Source organism: Meleagris gallopavo, chromosome 5 (assembly GCF_905368555.1).
Source record: "Meleagris gallopavo chromosome 5, MGAL_WU_HG_1.1, whole genome shotgun sequence".
Lineage (NCBI taxonomy): Eukaryota > Metazoa > Chordata > Aves > Galliformes > Phasianidae > Meleagris > Meleagris gallopavo.
In genome coordinates, this window is record NC_139408.1 from 52,973,554 (window position 1) to 52,997,528 (window position 23,975).

General features: G+C 41.8%; 1 protein-coding gene across 9 annotated transcripts in view; it reads right to left on the bottom strand.

Annotated features, from left to right (window-relative positions):
• The window catches only part of SYNE2 (spectrin repeat containing nuclear envelope protein 2), a 174,777-nt gene that overhangs the window by 145,398 nt on the left and 5,404 nt on the right, over window positions 1-23,975 (bottom strand). For 8 of the 9 annotated variants that reach the window (XM_085225782.1, XM_085225787.1, XM_085225786.1 and 5 more), the window contains exons 2-6: window positions 11,265-11,380; window positions 2,412-2,473; window positions 1,381-1,476; window positions 1,035-1,112; window positions 852-944 (exon numbers count right to left, since the gene is read on the bottom strand). In XM_085225782.1, coding sequence (XP_085081908.1) covers window positions 852-944; window positions 1,035-1,112; window positions 1,381-1,476; window positions 2,412-2,473; window positions 11,265-11,343 — 408 coding nt within the window. In that variant the 5' untranslated portion in view covers window positions 11,344-11,380. Of the gene's footprint in view, window positions 1-851; window positions 945-1,034; window positions 1,113-1,380; window positions 1,477-2,411; window positions 2,474-11,264; window positions 11,381-11,488; window positions 11,508-23,975 lie in introns of those variants that run through there. The other variant, XM_085225780.1, reaches the window with a different exon arrangement.

Consider the following 23,975-nt stretch of genomic DNA (forward strand, 5'->3'; position numbering starts at 1 on the left):
CAGAAATCTACAGTTGGTTAGAGAGGCTTGGTTTAGGTAAAAGATAATACACACTGCTATGCACAGCATAAATACTCCAGCACCAAAGTAACCTTACCAAGAAAAAATATGGGCTACAACCAATAGAACAAAACATTGCTTATAGATTCCTTCCTGAGCCCTTATCACCAGTAGATTCCAAAAGCACCTAGATTAATTCACTGCAGGGTCTTGCTAGACAACTGTTTGGTTCCATCATTCTCTGCAGTCCTTCAACAGGGTTCTAGCAATGCAATGTGCTTTCAGACTTCCATTTCTCCCCATAATGTCCTGTCACACAAGATGCACACACAGTACCTTGTGTAGGAAACATCACAACATCCTGCATGTCATTTCTGATACTTGGTATTAAAAAACAAAGAGCAAGAATTACACAAAACAAGGCTCACAAAACAACTTCGAGCACAGCCAAGACTGAAGAGGGGTCTGCCCCTGGGGGAGATAAATGTGAGCCACTCTATGCTAATTGCTCCATTTGGTGCTCTATTAAGAACTTAATCATCATAGTCCTTAGCAAGATTAAGTTTAGCTGATTTTTAACTAGTTATTTTAAAAAATCTCAATATCTGCACTTCCTACCATTTTCAGTTAAATGATGTCCAAGTTGTAATGCTATCATCACATTGGAGAAGCAGCTCAGAGACAGGCAGGATGCATTGGTGCATTTCTTTTCTGACTCATCACTTTAAGATGTCAGAAAATAATCTTCTGCTTTGTACTAATTCGTTTCTTTGTGCAGCCACGTAAGCCAACATATTTTTGTGCTTTCTCTCCTCTACTGAAAGACTCCCTTGCATTACTGAAATACTTACATGAAAATGAAATATAATTGTCCAAATTAGGCCAAGCACAATGGAAGGTTTTCCTTCAATAATGTCAGCAACATGAATATTTATAAGCTTGAGCTAGGAAGGGAAAAAAGGATCATTGTTAACAAAGAAAATGCTCCACCAGCTAAACTGACTTTAATTGTGAATTTTGAAGTTAATACTCACTGATTTGCTCCTTAAAAATGTCAAAGCATTTTCTATGTTGCTTCTGCACTGAAAGGTATTACATCCTTTTTCCCGTGGCTGCAAAGCGAAAAGAACATGTTACATTCTTAGTTGTAAAAATTAATTTTATTTCCATTTTGATAAGGAGAGTCTTGCAAAGATTCACGAATGACTTTGGATCAAATTATTTCAAGGTGATTCAGTGTCAATGATATAAACTTAAGTTACTTGTAAATAGCTCTGTGACTTCAGAGGGATTGTTAATGTCCTTACAATTAAGAATATCCTGCAATTTCTTCTGGATTTGACAAAGCATTGAGGTAATATTTGTATTGTTCTGTCTTACCAGATGTTGACCTGAAAGCACTTCCAACAGATCCAAAAGCATATGTCCTTGCTGAATGTCTGTGTACAGGTCTGAGATAACAGAAGGAGGTGTATGCTGCAAAATAAATTTCAGTGTATGTGACACCATCTCTAGTTACTTTAAATTCAACACATTATAGAACATGAAAGATTATTCCACTTCATTGTTAAAAAACTGTTTAGTATGTTTTATTTTTCAGTAAATTGAAATATAAATCCTGCATCTAATCAGCCATATTCTCCTCTTTCTAACACGTTATCGTGTTTGTTTCTTATTCCCACTTTCCTCATCTCAGAGTTTTATTTATAAGAGTTACTTTAGGACACATTTTCAAGTATTTGTGATACTTTTCATGGAGATGTGTAGCAAAAAGAAGTAACTTTGAACAAAAGGAAAGTTAATATTAGCAGTTAATTCATATTTTTACTTCCTTTTCAACATATACTGAATATAAGTATGACTACATATCTGAATAATATACAGAGCTGAATAACTAAGCTGTCATTCTTTCACCCATACATGGACAACATAAATTTATCATCAGCTCAATGGCTTCTCCTCAAGGAGCAACCAAAACTGGATTTTTATCTGAGCAATTCAGAGCCACAGCACACGCTGTATAAACTGCTCTGTGATCATCTCATTAAACTCATGTTTGTGGTTTGTGTAAGTGAGTAATACTTCCCTAAATACAGTAATAATAATCAGAAATTTAGAAACTCTTAAAACCCTGAGATTCATGCCACAACTCAGCAAAAAGTATGTTTTATCAAATCAGCAAGAAAGATACTGTCAACTCCTTACAAAGCATCTCTTGCAAGTGTCCTTGGACTATCACCAATACAATGTTGTTACATTTAATAAACAAATGCTTTCTATGGGCTACTTTTTCCAGACAGTGCTTAAAATCTTATATTAATTTTGTTTATTCATTAAAAAAAATCTCCTAAGAACACATCCAAACCAAAAAAGGCAAAAAGCATACTTCTCCTAAAGAATACCCTTCTTACCTTTGCCAATATTGAATTTATCCAGGTTGTAAATGTTTTCTTCTGAGTACACTCTCGCTGCACTGGGAAAAAAAAAGAAAAGCAAAATGGTTAATGAAAAAATAAAATCATCTGGTTTTATTTTTCTTTCTCAAAAAGCTAAGGTCTGCTCTTCCAGATATGAGAGCAGATACAGGTTAATATTAGCTTTTCTCAACTCTTAGTGTTCATATTTTTTTTTTCCTTGCACAGATGATAACGTAAGGAGCTCCACAACTATCAACCATACTTCTCTACTGGATACAGCAAAGAGCAACTAAGGTTTTCTTGAAGGCTCAAGAAATGCAAGCAGCAGTGTGCACAAAACATCCTAGACGACAATCCATGTAGAATAACTCCATCAATCACTCAGAGACCCAGCCAGGTCCTGTAGGCTGTCACTAAGTGAAAAACCACCAGCAGCTGCAAGGGGACTATTTGAACTATTTTAGGCCCTGCATTAAAAAACAAAATATTTAAACAATTTCTCACATCAGGCTAAATTTCAAAAGTAGGGAAAGCCTTTCTCTGTGCCTTGTGGGTGACAGAGAAGAAGAAAAGGGAACCATTGTATAGTTCTTTCAGAAAGTGTAGAATATCTAGGAGCAGAGAGCAAGGTATGCACCTTGTCAAAATAAATACCAAGACTTTGCACTTGGCATAAGACAGTCTATACAAAAGCAACTATTCAGTTGAACAGCAGAGGATCAGGGCCTAATTTTACTTCACTGCCGATATTAAACTGCTCTTCCTTTCCCCAGTGTGTGAAAGCTGAGCGATGCAGGCAGATCAGTCTAGCTCTCCTGTCCCCCCCAGGATAGATGCCAAGACAGGGCTGTGAAAAGCATACATCCCTGCTGTGTGCCTGAGATAACAGCAGGTGTTGGCTGCTGAGATGACAGCCTTTCAATCTCGCTGCTAACCCAGATGCTGCACAGGCACTGCCACACACAAAACCCACAGCCCACCTCTGCCAGCCATCCCAGAGCCTCCTGGGAGCACACGTGAACACAACCTCCTTTTTCTCTCTCTTTCCACACCAGCTTTGACTGGAAGCAGACAGGCTGGCTTCTCAAAGAACAAGCCAAAAAGCATTGCCCGCCCCTGGGGCCTGCCTAGAGCTGCGGAAGGGTGGTTGTCTCCTCTTCTTCCCTTCCCCCCTTTGAATCAACACCCATAAGGCTGCACTGGTTCCACACAGACACTACAAACACATCATGTGGACTGCTGAGGGAGCGTAAGCTTACACTGATGAGCAGATGTTCCAGTCACTTAAACCACCACCTTCAGCCTGTGCCAGCCTCACAGCCTATTCAGCCATCCCCTGCCAGAGGCTGAGGCAGACGCCCAGCCATTCTGTACATGCCTAGGGCAGCTCCACAGGCAAAGCTCAGCCCCTCCTGTCTGCCTGCCTCCAGCCTTCCCCTCAGGCACCAGGGAGGTGAGGTGAGATGGGTAGAAGAGATGTAAAGCAGAGAGAAAGCACAAGGCCTCCTCCTGCTGCGCTGGTGGCCAGGAGCAGAGGATGAGGCTATGGAAACCGCGGTCTGGGTGATGCAGATAGGTGACCTCCTGGGTCTCCGGGTGGGTGAACAGCTAGAAAAACATTCATGCACTGCATGCACTGAGGGCTGTTGTGCATGGAGCTGACTGGTCTTCCATCAGTTCTTTAGTCGGGTTAGGCATTTTGAAAAAAAAAGAACAACAAAAACCTCAGAAGGAGTGGTGAGGTATTGGCACACTGCCCTGGGAGGTGTGGGAGTCACCATCCCTGGAGGTGTCCAAGAGCTGTGGAAATGTGGCACTGAGGGACGTGGTCAGTGAGCATGGTGGGGGTTGATGGTTGGACTAGATGATCTTAGTGGTCTTTCCAACCTTAATGATTCTGTGATCTGTAATACTACAATCCTGACAGAGCATGAAGCAGTTGATTTCCTCTGCTTGATCAACTGTTTTGTGCTTCTTTTTTTTTTAAATAACACAGAGGTGGTGATGAACAATAAAGACGAAGGCATTCTTAAAGACGTGGACAAAAATATTTGGAAAACAGAAAGTAAGCACACGTGCTACACACCAATCATGCTCACAACACACAGTCAGAGGACATAAACAGCATGGAGGTATTGGCTTCATGTTAGCACAGGACCCAACCACACCCTTTGGTTTAATACCTGTATGGGTGCTATTCCAATTACCTAAGTGATTACTGAGTGATTACCGAGTAGTTGCACTCTTTTATCAGGCTGGAATTTCTGGCACTTGAAAAGAAGCAGAAAGCAAATATTAAATGCTTTGCGAGTCGTCTGCAACTCTTCCAGGTGTAGCTCTTGCCAAAGGTTGCTATCAATTTAGAGGACTTGCTTTCGGAGTTGGTAACTGGAAGACCATTAGGATGAAGACTCTTGGTCTTGTTCTGGTTTAATCTCTCCTTATTAACGTACAGAAGCATTACACAACATGGGCCAGGTACTACAAGTGTTGATTCACATGGGCGGCTCACAGGCAAACATCTCACAAGCAAATGGAGAAAGTAGTTATTTTGCTGCACGTGTGTAAGAACAAGTTATGCTCCCACAACCTACAGCCACAGCCTAATGCAACTCACCAGCCTGCCTTTCAGGTAGCTGCAGCCTCAGCTGCAGTCTGGCTTATTTTCCCATTGAAATAAATAAATAAAAAAAATCCTCACGAATCAATAAGAAAACTCAATGCCTACCAGTGCAACACAGCTCGTTACAGATGTGCTGCTGGCACGGTGGCAGGCAGTCATATTTCATATTTCAGGCTGAACGTGTTTCCCCTGACTCCACTGCTTGGAGGCTCTAACGATTTAATCAAGGTCTCAAATTCTTATCTCTGCCACGTGGTTAATTAATACGGATTTTTATTTTTATAAGGATGAATGGATTCTTTGTCAGGCCTTTTTATAGGAGTCTAAGTGACCTTGGTTTTATCTTGTCCTAGTTTTCAAAGTGCCACTGACTCAGAATAAAAACAGCTATCAAAAAACTCTAATCATTTCTTTCACTTTGGGATGCAACTAACAAAGACAGAAGGTAAATCTGAGAGAACAAAATAAGAACCTGCTAATCTGGAAACATCCAAAATCTATCACATTTCACCTTGCATTTTAAAGCTAATCTTCAGAACAACTCTTTAGAAAGGCATAGCACAGAAGAAGCGTGTCACATAGACTTGCTGTAAATCAATATATACTGTCGGACAGGACAATAGCTGTTTTATCCAGCAATGAGCTATCAGCAAGTGCTATGAAATAGGCCAATCATTAAGTGCTGGAGCACGGGACATGATAGATTGCAGCAGGGGCCATGGCAGTGCTGAGCTCTCCTGGGAGGAAGAAGAGAGAAGGGCAGGAATGTCAGCCTTCCTCTGATGGTGACACAGAAAAGCCAGGGTTAAAACTCATCTCCTCTCCGCAGCTGCCCTTTGTTCCTTCTTTCCTGAGGTGGGAGATAGTTCCAAGGAAATAACTCCCTCCTTTGTCAGGGAGCTGGGGGAAGCAATCCCCAGCTCAGCACAACAGATGTAGCCTGCTCCACTCTGCCTGAAAAAAAGAAGTCACCAAACATCCAAGAGATTTTCTTCTATTGCAAGGACTGATGCCTCACTGTCAGTGAATCCTTTACAACCACGTGGCCTTTTTTTGTTTGTTTGTTTTAAACTCAAACAATTCTTTGAAATTAATGAACGTAACTCTATCATCTTCCCACCTCTGATTCAACTGACATAATTACCATTTGTGCGTGCTATTTTTGCATCTTCCTTTTACCACACAGGTCACCTGAGGATAGATCTACAAGAAGGCCGTGCGGAAGCCGTGCAGCTCAGTAGGAACAGATCAGGAGCTCAATGAGCCGAGGTCAGAATCAGTGTACCCACCACATGTGTCAGGGGAAGAAAGCATGTACCCAAGAAGCTCTAGATTAAATGGCTACAGATCACTGGGGTACCTTTTTGGAACATACATTCCAGTTGCATCCAAAATATGCACTTCCATACTCTACGACAGCATGGCCAGCAGGGTTAACTTGGAGATCTCCTTCAAAAGAGCATTCCTGCTACAAACTAAAACACCAAGCAGGTACATAAGTAAACGGTAGGTACTAGCAGAAGGATTGTTATGTCTTTGTCTACTCAGGGAGTGGTGAGGAATTCTCCCCCCTGCCCATTACGTCGTCCCTTCCCTTCCACACAGTAACACGGCCTCAGTTACAGCAGACAGGAAAGCAGGGGAACAGAGTTATTTCCAGCATTTATGTTCAGTAACATGGTGTTAAGCAATTAAAAACAAATAATATTTTCTGTCAAGATTAAGTTTTTCCAGAGGCCAATGAACAGGATGAAAATATTACTACAGAAATGGGTCTTTTCAAATCCAAACAGCATTCAAGTATTAACTAATTAACTATTACCATGTTTGTGCAGCAAGTGGGAACTTTCTACACTATCTCCTCTCAATCTGCTTTTCCTTTTGAAATCAAATGATCCAGTTTACCCAAAGCGTTGCTAACTCAGGAAGCCTGTTCAAACTGAGTTTGCACTCCTGGCCTTCTTAAATACTTTCACTGGTCTCATTGCCAGGATCCTGGAGCAGCTCTGAGTCATCATGGTATTTACTAACAGAACAGCCCCTGGAGTGAGGCACTGCAGTACTCGGGGGCACAGACAGAGGTTGCAGGTTGAATTCTTTAAGGTACTAAATCACATCATTTAGAAATCAACGTACCTTTAATGATAAGGGCTTACATGGCTTTTCTAACTTTTTTTTTTTTTTTTTGCAAAACCAGGCTGCAGCAGGGACTTAAACATAAGTTGCTCTCTGTGTCCTATGGCACTGGCTCAGAAGCAACCCACTCCCCTCAGTCACTGTAATGCCAGTTTTTAACAAGTTGTGCACTCAACAACGCCTTTAGCAAACTGAAATCTAGCAGGGAACACATTTACACAACTACACAATCTGTTTTTTTTTCATTGGGCATTATAAACAGGCCAAAATATCCAGGAGGGATTTTTTGCAAGCCAATCTCATGTGTCTCCCAATTCACTCAGCCCCATCACATGGCATGAAGCCATTGAGATCCAGAAGCTGCAGACCAGCTCCTCACTCAGGCAGTGTAAACAGGGCGTAAATTTCAGTGCAGCTCCTCTGGGAGCTTTTCCATTTGCAAAAGTCACCCTTGAAAAATCATTAGCATTTAATGGATTTTTTTGGATCACTCTGTTTTAAAAAAAAATAATCAACAAATGAACGTGTAGCTGTAATAACATGCCAGCCTCAACAGATGAAGCATAAAGCTGGAGCAAAATAAATGCTGGGTAAGAATTTTAAGTCTCCCTGACCTCTGGAAGATTAAGCGTGTGTCAGAGCAATATCCTCCTTTAAGTCAATTACTCAGATATGAGTGCAATCTACTACAAGTTGCACAATAAAATCCATCCATACATATCAAAGCATTTAATTTTAGTCAGAGAGGAATAGGTTTTTGATTATTCATAAAGGATAAGATCTAACTGCATGAAAATAACATAATTCACTTATCCCATTAAGCACTCTTCTGAAACAGTTTTAGCAGCCATGTTCTTATGTTATCCCTCTAGTTACAGCAATAAGCAGTAGCCGAACATAGGTCAATGAGAACAGCCAAAAATTAGGACCCTTACAGTTAATTAAATTGCAAAGTAAGGACATGCTTCAAACTCTGTAAGATAAAACACACTCTCTTGTGTCTGAATTAGCTCAGAAAGTGCAGAGGAAAAGATGAAAACAATGTTCTGTAGAGACTTGGTGGGAAAGGCCACACTTAGGCTTTGTTTGCTGTCCTGGGCAGGAAAGGGGAAGTATTTGCTCCTGGGAAGGAAGATGGAAGTTGAACCCTCCTACAGGTAGCCAGATTTACATACTGAAAGCTCTAGAGCAGAACAAACCTGGTCAGTGTCTGCTGGAGCCACCCACATTCTGGTGGGCTGCACAGTCCCCTTGCTGCAGTCCCACACTCACCCTTGTCACCACGGAGCACACAGATCTCCAGCAGCTCTCAAGACACCAGAAGACCTTCTCTTACCAAGGGTGAGGAGCCTCATGATTTTGTGACTAACATCATCAACTGAAAATGTCTGGACTTTGACGTTAGAGGCCACACAGTTTCATTTTACCTATTTCATTCCTGTTTTTAAAGCTTCAATGTACCTCTTTAGAATACTGAGCTGCTCAGAAAGATGCACTGAAAACAAGATGATTTTTATCCATATCCCAGTGACTTTCTTTATTGCATTTTTTAGACTGATCGCTACAAAGAAAAGTGAATGTTCATCCTTGAACATTCTTTTACCTGAGAATACACTTACAGAAAGTCCACTAAAGCTGATTTGTACAGTATTAAGCCCCTGGTATTAATTTAATAGGCTTTGTATAATGATAATGGCTGGTAAGAAGTAACCTCTTTATTACTTATTTTAAGGTTCTTCTTGTGTGGAGACAGGTTGGACTCGATGATCCTCATGAGTCCCTTCCAACTCAGATTATTCTATGGTTGTCCCCCCCTACCTTTCCTTTTCTTCCAGAAGGTATGCAGGCCTCCTACAGAAGATTTTGACTTAAATCACAATCAAATCTTACCTAAACAAAGTGCCCGGTTCTATATGCAGTAAAAAAAAAAAAAAAAAAAAGCTAACAATTTTATTACATATTTAGGCATATAACTTCACGATCACCAAACTGACTGGTTAATTAGGACAAGACCCACAAAATGTGTCAGACAAATGGAGTAACATCACTGCCATTCAGAAACAATAGAAGACTGAATCACAAAAAAATTAAATGTGGAACAAAGTACAAGCAATCCAGATAGGACTTCATGCCTACTTTTTTTTCCTATGCCAACTGTTTATACCTAACTCCTGTTACATTGTGCTTTTTACAGTACTGGACATATTCTCAATTTATAATCTAAAAATTTGGGAAGTAGATCTCAACCAGTACTACAACCACCTTCAGCCACACAAAAATTGAGTTGTTTTTCTAAAAGTTAAGAGCAGTCACTTCTTATATCTGACATTTCTCTAGTATTTCTCCAGGTGAACCTGAGGATTTAAAGTAATCAAAGTCTCCGGCTGCCTTAAAAATCCCACCTCAAGATTCCCTATAATTAAAACAGCCCCTTTTCCTTGACTGACCCTAACATTCTTATCTGATCCTTTCTACTACAGATCTGTAGTAGATTTATTAATAGTTTCTGTATGTCACATTACGGGATGTGTTTCCAGTGATTCATTGCAGCTGCATTACCTTTTGTCTGTTTGACCCAGATCAGATGCTGCAGCATCAGTACTCAATACATTAGACAGTCTACGCCATTTGTTGCATCTTCAGACATTACAAAAATTGCTTCCACCATTTTCTAAGGACCTCTCAAAGTGTTTTAGAAAAGCCAAGCACACACAGCTTAGCTCCAATTTGCACCACATCAGCATAATCCAGGAGCTCAAATTACTACAGCACAGAAAAATTATTTAGTTATTTCATTTTTAATAAGCAAGATTATTTCACTTAGATATTGATCAAACAACACTACTTTAACTGGACATGTATGACTTTTCAGAAAGTAGTGGTATTATTTCAAAATAAAATCCTACTCTAAAATCCCACATATCTCAATTCCATGTCTTAAAGCTAGAGAGTGTTTCCCAAACCTATTTCGTGACTATAGTCAATTCAGTCTCTGTATTAAGGGCTGAGTGTGACAGGCACAGCAAATGTGTGTCTCACAAACTGTGCTTGGTGCTACAGCCAGGCTGGCACTCATCTGCTGTGGTTTTTTGCTCTCTTTCCTGAAAACTTAATACTGAAACAAAACAGAAGAAAGTTCACCATTAAAGACGTTTGGTTTCAGACCACTGTTAACACTCACTCATCAAAACATGTGGCTTCAATGGCAACATTAGTGCAAATATGGATTGTAAAAGTGATTTGGCAGGATACTCTCTCGCACCATCTGTTTTTAACATATTTACTCTCAACTACGAACCATTTCGTTGCAAATAAACTAAAAGCAAATAGGTCTGTGGAAACATGACTGACTTCATCTCTTCTAGAATACTCAAGTTTTAAACACGTTGAAGACCAGCCTTCCTGCCATGCTCATCCTGCTGCTTGACTCCCTGACCAATGAATGTTTTCATGAGTACATTTAGAGCAAAATCAGTTTTTCCAGGAAATCCTTAAAGGAAAATCCATAAAGCCTACATGATAGGCCATCTCTGATGTGCTGATGACCATTTAAACGTCACTTAATTTTTCTACTTGTTCTGTCCATGAGCTTTCTTTCTACACATGCATGGGATAAAGCAATAAGGACCGAAAAGTAAATAAAAGAAAAAGAAAGGAAATGAAATAGCACTTCAGTTAACTTAAGACAGCTCAGTGCAACCAACTAATTGTCAGCAAATTGAAAGCAAGGAAACTAATGAAATACCACAACTGCTTTCACATTGGCAATTCCCTTGAAAACAGTTTACTGTAACATGTATTCTGAGCAACAAAGTGTAAGAACCCACAATGACACATGCACCAAAAAAGGCAAGGGCTCTGAAAATAACCATGAGAAAGTACTATCAGTGCTGTAACCTTTCAGTTCTTTGCTGAGACGTTTTTCACAAAGAAGAAAAATTAGCAAAGTAACATAGGCATGAACAGACTACACTGTAACATCAGGTTTACATTCTAACAGGTATCTCTGAATTCCCTTCAACTTGCCCAGAGTCACAAATTCACCATAAATCCACATCAAGAAAGCACAGAAAACTTTAGCAACCCACCTTGCAGTGATAGAAAGAGGTCATCTATTTCGGAGGAAGCCTGCTCCTCTGTTGAGGGAGATGACTGATTCAAAGCCATGTTAAATCCAATGGAAGCTCTTTAATCAATTTCCAAACTGAAATTACAAAAAGAAAAGATAATCAATAGAGTTTTGTGTTAACGCTGCTGCTATCAGAGCTGTGAAGGAATGCACAGGTTAAGTGTCACTTGGGGGTTTCCTTACTTTGTTTTGGAGCTCAGACGGAATGAAGTGAATGTTCCTATTGCACAAATCAATTTTTTTTCCCACTTATCTCTGCTCACTTGATGTCTAATAGAGGCCAGCAGTGCTCCACAACACAAACCATGGATGCAAGTGTGTCTTGAAACAAGACTGTTTGAAAACAAAAGCACTATGATTAGGGAAAGACAAACACAGTCGCTTCCTTTTAGGAAGCCAGGTTGGCAAAGGCTCACAGAGCCTTCTGCAGATCTGCTGCTGCCAAACCTCCCAGGCTTTCTTTGCATCTTTGTATTTTCCTTCATGCACAAATGATTGTTGCAGAATGGAAACAATTAATGCAGAATCTGCAAAGATTAGGGCGAAATGCAAAAGCAGCAGTTAACACAAGTGGATAATCACAGCTGCTGGTTCTACTTAACAATGTTGTTACTTCTTAATCCCCATGATGAAGAACATTTTTTCTCCAGCTCCTCCGTTCTCCTGTCCCTGGATACTTCCCCTTATCTCTAATTCAGTTTCAGGGAGTTATATGCTGTGCCTTTCATAGAGGTATAACAATGTTTCTGTTACTACAGTAGCAATATTGTTCAATTTGCCTCTGCAGGAAAACAGGCCTCTGAGCTAGAAGCTCATTTTTATCAAGAACTTCAACAAGTTCAAAAATAAATAAAGCTGAGGATGGAATAAAGGCTCACTTTAGGCAGCCTTTGTTTCCTGAAAGAAAATGCCCTTTTCATAAGATGTACTAGGATTTACACAAGAAGTACTAGGATTTAGACACACGTTAGCAACCCATCCACCAAGTATATGTCAAATTGACAGGTCAAAACTGATGAGTAAGGGAATATAACATTAAAAAAAAACAGTGGAGTTTTCATTCTGCTCCTTGTGCATATGAATGATGATGAAGTCTGTTTACTCCACCACACACAGGTTTCCCTCACTCCCTGCTCACAACGAAGGACACCCGTGTAATGAGGAGCTTTCAATACTTGGTTTTCCTCACACCCTAAGCAACGCGTGTCCTTGTGCTTTATTCAAGAGCTGCTCTGCTGACAGGATTATTAAGCTCCTCACAACATCTTCCATGGCACTCATCACTGCACTATTTGAACACTTCACAAATACCACTCAATTCCCATTTGCAGCACCTCCCGAATCGGGCTATTGCTTCTACCAACGACAAGCAAAGATGCAGAGAGCACAAAGGTGAAAAAGATTGCTAATTTGACTCTGTTTTCACAGTGCTATAGATTGCATGTCCAAAGTGCTGATTCCAGCTGGCAGGGAGCACACAATCTTTCTGCAGGTTATCAATAACACAAGAGTAAAATTTAAGGCACCAGACACCAAAAAAGGGATTTCCAGCTGGGGAAAGTAAAGAAACAAGCTATCTAGATTATCTGAGAAAAGGCAGAAATATTTTATAAGGGTTTAGTTTGCTTAGCCTTCCCAGAAGTGAAGGAAAAGACTACTTAATCTCTGACAGGCACACAAACAAGACAATATGAATAAACTACGCCTTTAAGTTAGAATGGAAATCAGATTACTAAATATTGGATTTTAACAAAGCCTCTCAACACATCCAGCTGCCATAAAGGCCTTACATAATTTTAAGACTGGAACTTTTCAGAAATGGACAACAGAAAGAGATTGTGCCTTTACTGAAGGACACTGGAACTTGCAGCCATGGAAATCTCTGCTGGGTCCTCTGACATGGAGTTCATGGCTGTTCATCCAGCCATGGGGCCCTCTGCTCCCAATCTCAAGTCAGACAACCAGAAAACAAGCACACAATTAGCTGTCACTGATAAAAAAAATTAGAGATAAGTGCCAGGGCAATTGTCTCACAGGAACTCTGAGTAGGTGTTAAACTAGAATCCAGTTCTCCCAGCAGCACTGCCTCTGCCCAAGGCTATACAATCTTTCCTGGGAACCTCTTTCCTTCTCCTCTCGAAATCAAGCAACACAACCAAATCCTAAAAATGCAACATGTGAGGAAACCTTAATATCTTGTGGTTATTACTTTATGTTATGATTCTGTGATTGCTACTTGGAAAGCTACTAAGCAGTGAGAACCAAACAGGGGATACAAACCACACCATCTGATCTCCAGCTTTTTGCTCACAGGATATAGGCAGAGTTTGCTGCACTCCCTGCACCTTCACTTTTCCAGGTGCCAAGCGTAGGCCTTCAGAGCTATTTAAGTGCTGTGGCTCAATGCTCTGGGCAGCTCAGCACTCTTGCCCATCCAGTGGGATGGGAGACAGGACTGGAAAAAAGGTAGAATGGAAGGGTAAAAAATGAAATGATAAAAGAAAACAAAAAAAAATAAGTGATGTGCAATACCACTGCTCACCACCTGCTGACTGCCCAGCCAGTCTCTAAGCAGGGGCAGCCCCAACCAATCTCCCCAGTTTTGCTGTGTTCAGAGTGTTGTCATGGTATGGAAGATTTCTTTGGGCAGTTTGGGCCAGTGGTCCTGGCTGGGCCCCTTCCCAGCTACCTGCACACCCCCAGCTCCTTGCTGGCAGGGCAGTAGGAGAAGCTAAGACCTTGACTTAGTATAAGCACAACTCAGCAACATCAGTGTGTTATCAACATTATTCTCATCCTAAATCCACAACACAGAAGCATACCAGCTACTACGAAGAAAACTAGCCCTACCTGGCTAAAACTAGGATATTAAGAAATAGAAAATACTGGCAACAATGAATCCACAGGTGAAAGCAACGAGACTGCCTGAATTTGGTCCTAATGTTATAGCCATGTGAAAAAAGAGGGATAGGAGAAGAAGCACGCAAGTAAGACCGCCACCACTGCCACATGATTATAAACCACAAGCATGAGGTCTCAAAACCACGTACTTTCCCCTGCAGCTCTGGGACTCAACTTCAGTAAAAATGCATGCTTTTACCCTTTATCACAGGTTTATTCCCAGTTTTAACCTTATTTTCAACTAAACAGGCACATGATGCAGCACCAAATCACCAGCAGTGAAAACACACCTATCTGCTTGACTTCTTTGCATCCAAATTCGATATGGTGACACAGATAGAGCTAAGTCACGTCCACCTGGCTTGCATAATGCTGAAGTCATTGGAGCATATAGTCTAGAGAAAGGGAACAGGATCTGGCATTAAAATACCTCTGTGATAATAGGATAAGAGATGCAAGAGCTATGAAACAAAGCCCTGTGCAATTTTAACCTTTCTGTGAGCATTTCTCCTCTGTCCACATCCCTTCTCAACTACAGCAACAACACAGCAGGCAGTGTCTCCTTCTATGTCCCTGTATCTGTTTCAAACGGTGGGACTCAGCTCAGATCTCTGGGCATGCAATTGATAAAAATGTAATAAAGCTTACAGGTTTTAAAGCAGCAAAATTTAAAGCATTAATGCTTTGAGCAAGGAGCGTAGGATGAGACAACTTCCAGAGATCCCTTCCAACAAAATTATGGCACATGATCACAGAACATGTATAAATGAAAAAAAGCATATGCTTCTTTTTTCTATTAAGGACAAACTAAGGCCTCTTTATCCAGAGGATGAATTTTCTTTTTTCTTTTTTTTTTCTTTTTTTTTCTTTTCTTTTCAAACAAAAATCCACTCCGTAAATCCTCAGCACAGGTTATAAAACTGCAGAGCTAATACAGGAGAAGTTCATGCCAAAGCTTCCACGGCCCTGAAGCGTCCTCTCACCATCTAACACAGCACAGGCATTTTTCCCTGCCTCTGGTTCCCATCCTGCTCCAGCAGAAGACCCCACATGTGCTTTAGAGAGAGACACACACACTCCTGGAGGACATATCTGCAAGGATTAGTATTCTTTAGAAGGTTCAAGGTACAGATTGTCTGAGACGGGATTACCTAGGGACAAGAGGCTCATCCTTTTGCCCTTACTTCCAGAATTTCATTCAAATATAGCACATTAAGTGTAACTGTACTGTACCAACCTTTGAAGGGTATAAATCTGTGGAAGAGTTGGTAAAATTCTTAGCAATGCATTTCATAGGCTTTAGGAACTATCATCTTCTCAACTCTGCATTTGATTATTTCGTTTTAAAACAACTCAAAGAACCCGCAGAGCTAAACCAAATCCTTCAGTTCCACAAAAGATCGAATAACTGTGAAATATACATCCAGGGCATTGAAAACAAACTGCAAAGAAAAGCATGCCTTTTCAGTGGAGATAAACCAAAGGTGAAGAGAATCCTTTGTGCTTCCACCCTTCTGTAGTCTGGTATTAATACAACTCAAATGGTTCAACTGTCAACCAAAGTTTTCCCCATGACAATGACACTTCTAAGTCCCAAACCCAGGCTATCTGCTAGTGGGTGTTAGTAGAGAACTCCCTCCCTTACCTCTCCTGCAGTTCTCTCAATGAGCACCTAAGCACACAGGTGGGAATTAGATCGGTACGCTCATAATACATAATTTCAACCCAACTTTCTTGTAATCTCTCTTTCACAAATTGAGCTGAAACGTCAGTTGATTAAAACAATATTTTCAGAGAAACAAAGGCAGACTGAGAGACTAAGAAATCTAAGAGCAAGTAACACACTGGAAATCTCAGAAACTAACCTAAAAATATACCCCAGCTTTAAATTCTGAAGAGATCATCATGAGAACAGACAACATTGACTTAAATTCCACATCTTCAATGAGACTTAAGTCCCAGGTCCCAGTGAGACTTTAAGAGACACTTTTCTTCACCTGAGTCTTTATAAAAACATGCTTGTCTCAAAGAAAGGGGGAAAACGTTTGGGATGGATTTTGGTATATTCACTAGCAAGGATTTTGTAGCCTTAACAGAACAAGTTGGATCAGTATGGATTACAGATTTCATCCTTCAATTAGTCCAAGTAGAGAAAGCAGTAGGGTTTCGTCATGTGAACAAAACAGCAATCATGCAGAATGCTCCTTTGTGGCAGAAGTGCTGCTGTTCTCAAAGAACGTGTGCAACTACAATTAAAATACAAAATGCACATTTCATTAATGGTGAAAATTACTACAAGAAATAATAATAATGCACGCTATTAAGGCGGCAAAGTAAACTAGCTGGCATGACTTCCACACTGCCTCACAATCCCTGTGAGTACCAGCCAACTCCTGGGTGTCCCTGCATGTGCTGCAGCCTGCTGGGCAGATGTGCTCTCAGAGCCCTCTTTGGGAGCCAATCCCAAAAAATCACATGGTGTGAAATTAGCTCACAAATGCACTCCTTCCAGCTGAAAGCAAAGATCTTGCAAATAAGCCTGTCTAGAGGTTTATATGGTGAATGTTATAATCTTCTGTCAGTAAGTCTCCGCTTCATTGTTTCTGTATTTACAGACACATGCCTCATATTTTCCCAATTATGTTGGCTACATGCTTTCAGTTGGTGTTGCAATAGGTATTACAGATATTTTTGTATGACATCTCCAACCACTTGGTTTTACTTTTCCTTCTTTGAAGTGCTGCTGATTGTTTATGGCTCACCCAGGGACTTAGACCTTCCCTCCATAGAGGCCTCTGCCTGTAAACTGAAGACTGTTCCTAGCAACAGATTATTATTACTCATGTCTTAGCTGAGCTGAGGTCACAAGAAGAAACGGCTGATTTTTATCTCTGGCAAATTTGTCCGAAGGAAGTAGAACTCCACAATACAGGCTGATTGAAGATCCTTTGCCCTCTTAACAGAATGCTGCTGAACCTTCATTTGGCAAGCAGTTCTTCTGCAAGTCTGACGTAGTCTCCTTAGAGGCAAATTGCTGGGATTCAAATCACAATAACATGACTTGAAGAACTACCAAAGAGAAACCCTTCTGATCAAGTTGGGGTTTGAGCTTTTGGTTTTGTTTGGTTGATTTTCACACAGAGGGTGGTGATGCACTGGAACAGGTTGCCCAAGGAGGTTGTGGATGCCCCATCCCTGGAGGCATTCAAGGCCAGGCTGGATGTGGCTCTGGGCAGCCGGGGCTGCTGGTTGGCTGCCCTGCACATAGCAGGGGGTTGAAACTAGATGATCATCATGGTCCTTTTCAACCGAGGCCATTCTATGATTCTATGTTTGGGTTGCCTGTTTTGTTTTAACAGTGTTTGCTCTTTTCCACTCACTTCCAGTGTGCTCACATCCCTCTTAAGTCTTAAGTCACTTCCCACGGCACTAAAGTTTGATGTCACCCTTCCTACTCAACCATTTCACCACTTTTAAATGCCAGTTTTGGGGCTCTCTGTGCCTGCATTTTCCAATACCTTTCCATTAAGACACTCTTTCTGCTGGAAGTCCTACTCCAAAGTGATACTCATTCTTCTCACATTTAGAATGCCAGACAATTTTCCTCTTTGGGGTGGCCTCATACAGCATACAAGTCCACAGCTGGAATGAGATCACAAAGCAGATATACAGATCCCCTTCTCTTCAAAGCCAGAACCTCAGGAAACAAAAATCAGAAGAACACTATTGACAGATCTGTCCTGATTTCCACTGCTTGATGAACTGACTACTTTCTCACAGCAAAAAAAAGTATTTGTCATCATCCAGTAAGTGAAGTTGCACATTCTCCTTGCTTTCAGGAGGAAATAAAAGTCTCCCATTATGTTTCCATCACTTTGAAGGTGTTGGGGAAAAGAGGGTAGAGTCTTCTGATCCCAGGCTGGATCTGGCTCTGGGCAGCCTGGTCTAGTGGATGACAACCCTGCCCATGGCAGGGACGTTGAAACAAGATGATCATTGTGGTCCTTTTCAACCTAGGCCATTCTATGATTCTATGATGATTCTACATTAAAAACCCACTGCTTTTAGATGGGTATCTGCCCTTTAAGAAACTGCATTAGAGACACAAGTCTGGCCTTGGGTCTTGTTAAGATCTAAGCAGCAGGAGGTGAAGGAATTCAAAAGGAAAAAGCTTGGAAAAGGCCAAACAACTGCTCAGAAAGAACCAATCCCAGAGAACGTTGAATCTGCAAGAAATACAGATGGACACAAAACTACACCTCATTGCCACAGTAATAGTCTTCACTCACGTGAACTGACACACTGAAATTAAACGCACAAGTAATGACTCCTCCAAAGAATAAGAGCTGCAAGACCAAGACATGTCGTGTTAGTTTATTTATGACAACAAGCAACAGGACATTTTTCTCATCCAGGGACTTCCCAGTAATCTATTTATAATCTTGAAAACGTGCCAGGACAAGCGTCTGAGTATACAAAGCTACACCACTTTTTAAGGCCAGCAAATGTTGCTGGTTTGTCTTTGATTTACACATCAGTAATACTTCCTGTTACAGAGGTACAATGGATCTTCTCACTGCATTAATTAATTTGAAAACATGGTTAGAAAAATGTCTTTCCTGACCTTTTCTTTCTTTGGGGGGGTGGTAATATATCAGCCATCCTGATAGAATTACACAGTTTGAAAACAGCATTAACTCCATGCTGTTGTTAACACACAGAAATGCTTTTATTAACATGAGCTAAGCCTCATTCAAGATTTGACCCACGGAGGTGTGTGATGCATTTGCTTGCTCTGTGCACTCAGAACAAGAGCCTATCCCACATTTATCTGTTCCCAAGAGGAATCGCACTGCCGAAGCATACTTAATTAAGCTGGAGAAAACACGATTTTCCAACTGGTTTCCACATTTTCCTGCATCATTAATAAAAACAAGTGTTCAGAGCTCGTAGTCACAACTATTAGTATAAAAAGGTAGAGCAATGGGACTGGAGGCTCAGAAGGCCAACGCCGCGTCCAGCACACCACTACGCACGAAGCCAAAAACACTGTGGTGGTTTGGCCATGGGCCAGAATGACAGTTCAATCTGTACATCACAACCAATAAGTACAACGTGCCAAACTCTGCCCCAAAATCTCCAGCTAGGTGCCACGTCAGGTATATGGTGCACTGCTGCCACAAGGCCAGATGGGAACAGCTTCCACAAAGTGGGGTATAGGCAAGTGCTTCCCTGTGACTCCACAAACCACGCCATAGCCCATCGATAAGGGGGCTGTGGGGAAGGGTTTTTGTAAACACAACGCAAGAAACTCCAATGTCCCAGGATCTAGGACATTCCCAGGTGACCAAGACCCAACTACGTGGGCACGGGCAGGCCTCAGGCCTGCTGCTCCCATCCTGCAGCACAGCGCTGTGCAAACAGCTCACTGCAGCCCTTCCTCTGTGCTTCCTGAACTGGGTCGCTCCTTACAATTGGAAGGGAAGGGGCAGGGCGAGCAGAGCCACTTCAGCTGTCACACAGGAGACTCTGGTTCGAATGGGCTGGAAAACACTAATGTTTTTCTTTTGATTCTTTTACTCATCTTTATTTCCCCTCAAAAAATAAATCCTTCACTTAATGTTTTCTTAGAGACTCACTGCCAGCCTGCCATTAATACTGAAATCACTTTATATAGTGTAAAAGGTATTTAAAATAGTGCTAAGTAATAATTACACCCGTTTTGTATGAATGACATTACACTAACAAGAATCAGGTTGCTAGTAACACTCTGCCTTTGAAGGAATAAAATTGCTTCCTTCCCACTGCCTTACTAATTCCCTTTTTCCCTGAATAAAGGAATCTGTCAGATGGTTAACAAGCAGATTATTCTGCTGAGTGAACCTCGCTTAAGCAATAATGGCTTGGAGTTTCCCAATTAAATCATAAGGCCGATCCCAGATCTTTCTGAAAAGGGGTAATCTGCTTTTTCAGGAAATTTAGAGAAGGGAAAGGTAGGGATACCAGGGATATAAATGCAGGAGGCTTTGCTGGACTGAGGACTTCCTCGTACAGAGCAAAACAAAACAACTGGAGACAGCAGCACAACGCTTGCACACAGACCTCAGGAGGCAGAGCCATCGGGAACATCAAGAGAGGGGAGGAAAGGTAAATGCAATATGTATTTGGGAGCCAAGAGAGAAAGGGCACGTCTCATGCAACTCCTATCTGCTTTGGCAGTATTCCTGTAAAGATCACGGGCTTGTTTTGATCACTAAATATAGCAGAGAAGAGGAATCCTGTTGCAAGTAGTGCTCCACCAGCGCTTGCTGCTTCAGAGGCAGAAGGAGAACACAAAAGAGAGATTTGTCCAACAAACAGTAACAAAAGTTTGCCAAAATTTGAAGGGCAAATTATAATTTAAATGATAGAACCCAGCCTGGCAGCTGTGAATTCACCAGTTTCTCTCTCCAGCAATGCTGACTGCTGCTTGTCCTGCTCTGTCCTGGAGGGGCTGCTTCTCCAAACAGCGAGCCTCTCATTTCCCAGTTATGCCTTCAGCTAAAATTTCCCCCAAAAATGCTACTTAGGATCTCCTTTGGACACCTATCTGTGAAAATCTGCACACTGACATGCCTGTGTGGGTTTTGCACATGCAGAAAGAGCCCTTGGACCATGATAACCCCCACACTGCCTGTGTGGGACCCTCTGCAGTGATAGAAAACTGGTGCTCCACTCCGCAAACTCAGCAGTTTCCATGGAGTTCTTCTGTCTTCTGCTTACAACAAAATGTCTTTTGCTTTGCTTTCAAAGAACTACTTGCTTTACGAAATACAAAAATCCCCATGCAAACATAAATCTCTAATTTATAGCATAGTTTCAAGCCTGAAGAATAACTTTTTGTGTGCTGCAAAAACCAGGCCAACATTCTGATTCCTACCAGTCCTGCTGTCAGAGAGGAACAAACCGCCAAGCTGCACATAGAAAGCCCAAGAAAAAAACTTGTTCTTATATGCTAACCTGCTATAACAAATCACTCTTTTTTTTTTTGTTTTTTTTTTTGTTTTGAAATTGCAACTGTATATATATATATATTCAGTTGCAATTTCAAAACCATTGACTCCAAATAGAATCACAGAATCACCAAGGTTGGAAAAGACCTACAAGATCATCCAGTCCAATCATCCACCCATCACAACAGTTCTCACTAAACCATATTTCTCAACACAACGTCCAAACGCTCCTTGAACACCTCCAGGGTCACTGACTCCACCACGTGCCTGGGCAGCCCATTCCAGTGCCTGACCACTCTCAGAAAAGTAGTATTTCCTAACACCCAGCCTGAATCTCCCCTGGTGCAGCTTGAAGCCATTCCCTCTAGTTCTATCACTAGTTACACAAGAGAAGAGGCTGACCCCCCAGTTCACCATAACCTCCCTTCAGGAAGTTATAGAGAGCAATAAGGTCTTCCCTGAGCCTCCTCTTCTCCAGACTGAACAATCCCAGCTCCTTCAGCCACTCCTCATAAGGCCTGTGCTCCAGACCCCTCATCAGCTTTGTTGCCCTTCTATGAACCCACTCCAGAGCCTCAATGTCTTTCTTGCAGTGATTTCCTATTTTTCTTAAATAGGAAATAGCTCAGAAGGTAGGATGCCTAGCTTATCTCATGCTTTCCCCACCTGCAGGATGCTAAGTCCTCTTGCCAGTGCCCAAACCACAGAGCTGCCCAGGTTGTTGACCTCCTTCAGAATCTGGATTTCTCACCGTGGAGACAAAGCAGGACAAATGCCCACGAGCCCTGCGCACTTCCCTCGCTGAAAGGCAGCAGGATTACAAACATCCAGTTACTTATGGACAAGTCCAGTCAAGCAACAGAAAATGTGCATTGCGTAAGCACCGCCACTGCACCGTGCTCTCCCAGCCAGACAGGCAGCCTTGGCAGCATCACAGCCAACAGGAGCTGCGAGCCATGCCTGGCATTCTGGCCAACTGCACATGCCGATGTGTGCTTCTGCATCACTTTCTCTTGGAGCTGCTGCCCTGGGTGAGACTCCAGCAAGGAGCTGGCGTGCGACTACAAGCACACATCCTCAGAACAGGATATGCTTTGGTTTCCTTACAATCCATGCACCTGCTTTGAGTACAGTAAAACATAGGACCAGCTTTTCTGAGAGCCTCTGCAAGAAGAGACACGTTAAGAGTTGCTTCCAAGCTTTCCAAACAGGAAGGATTCACTTGTAGAAGGTAAAGTAAAGCCTGCCCGCAACAGCAAGGCACTGCCACTCTGCAGGAACAGCTTCATTGTACAACTTTCTGTTTCCTTCTTTTGGGGACCCCCAGGCACATAATTAGGAAGAAAATTCAAATTTTTCACCACCGCCAAACGAAGCCAGCTCCGCTCTTACTCTCCTCTTACAATAACAAGTTCTGCCTTCTCCATCCCAGGAGGATTTCGTCACCAACATCCCACCCAGATCTGCGTAAGAAACAGCTTTGCAAACAATCTATCAGACAAGGCTTCCTTCTTTTTTTTTTTAAAATAAAAAGTATTGTTTTGGGTCGTTGTTGTTGATGTTTTTATATAAAAGCAACTGTAAAGCTGTCAGCCTGCTAACTTTGCTACCACTTGTTACAGTCAAAGTGGTTGATGAAGCAGGATGACAATACCAGGAAGTACCTGGAATTGATCTTCAATGTTTATTTTTGGAGGCTGGCTTTCCTCCCAGCTCTTATTTAATTGTTTGCTCTTTCCCTCCTCTTCTCATTTCTCCTCCTTGGGTTCAAATTGCAATTTGTTTCACCTCACACAGCTCAACCACAGATCCCGAGTGTACAATTCAGGAATCAAAGCCAGCCTCACATAACACGCTCTTTCTCTTTCACTGTTAATACGTTCTTTTTTTTCTTACCAAAAGTGATAGGAGAATGCTCCAGTGCTTGTCTGAAACTGGAGGTGCAGGAGGTCCATTTAGTGCTCAGTACGCATCTGTACTTTGTATCTGTTAGTTGAGCAAATTCCTTAAGCAAACTCTCCCCTTAGATACTCAGTTCATTTGGAAAAGGCAGTCCTGTTGCTGCAAACTAGTTCTCCAGGAGAAATTTTAGCCCTATCTTCCATGGTTTACCTGCGCAGGTAAGTCAGGCTTTTTCCAGAAAATCCAGGCTTTCTCTTCCGTGCTGCTAAGTAAGACTGCAGCAGGAGCCACGCTTCAGGGCAGACAAGGTCAGAGCTGCCCGTGCAACTGCAATGGCTTGGCTCATTGCAAGTTTCAGGTGAGTTTAAAAAGTTTCCACACATCGTTAATTAATCTTACACGCTGTCTTCAACCACTCTAAGCCTCAAGTGCAGCACATTTATTCCTTCAAGGTTTAACCATTTCTGAGCATGCATGCAATTATCCCCACTAGCCCAATGGCTACACAGTAATTCAGTGATGTGCCTGAAGCATGGGTTTTACAGAAATACAATAATATTCCTAACATTTTGCATTAAGTTTTCATGAAAAGGTGATGATTACCTACCGAGTGCCGTCCATCTCCACTCACTGAGCAGGTGTCACTCTGGGAGCACGGATGCTTGCAAGGCAGCAGCAGGGAGCACAGGGAAGGAGCACACCCCTGGGAGCCTGCTGTCATCGTCACTGCCATTAACCTGAGGGGTGACCTTGAAAAAGCCACTCTGCAAATCCCCTTTGGCCTCTTATTTATAGCAGAAGATTGTCTGGTGCTGCAGGTGCAGCTTGAAGCATTCCCAAATCCAGAGAGTGACTAGGGGAGGAGGAAGGCTTTG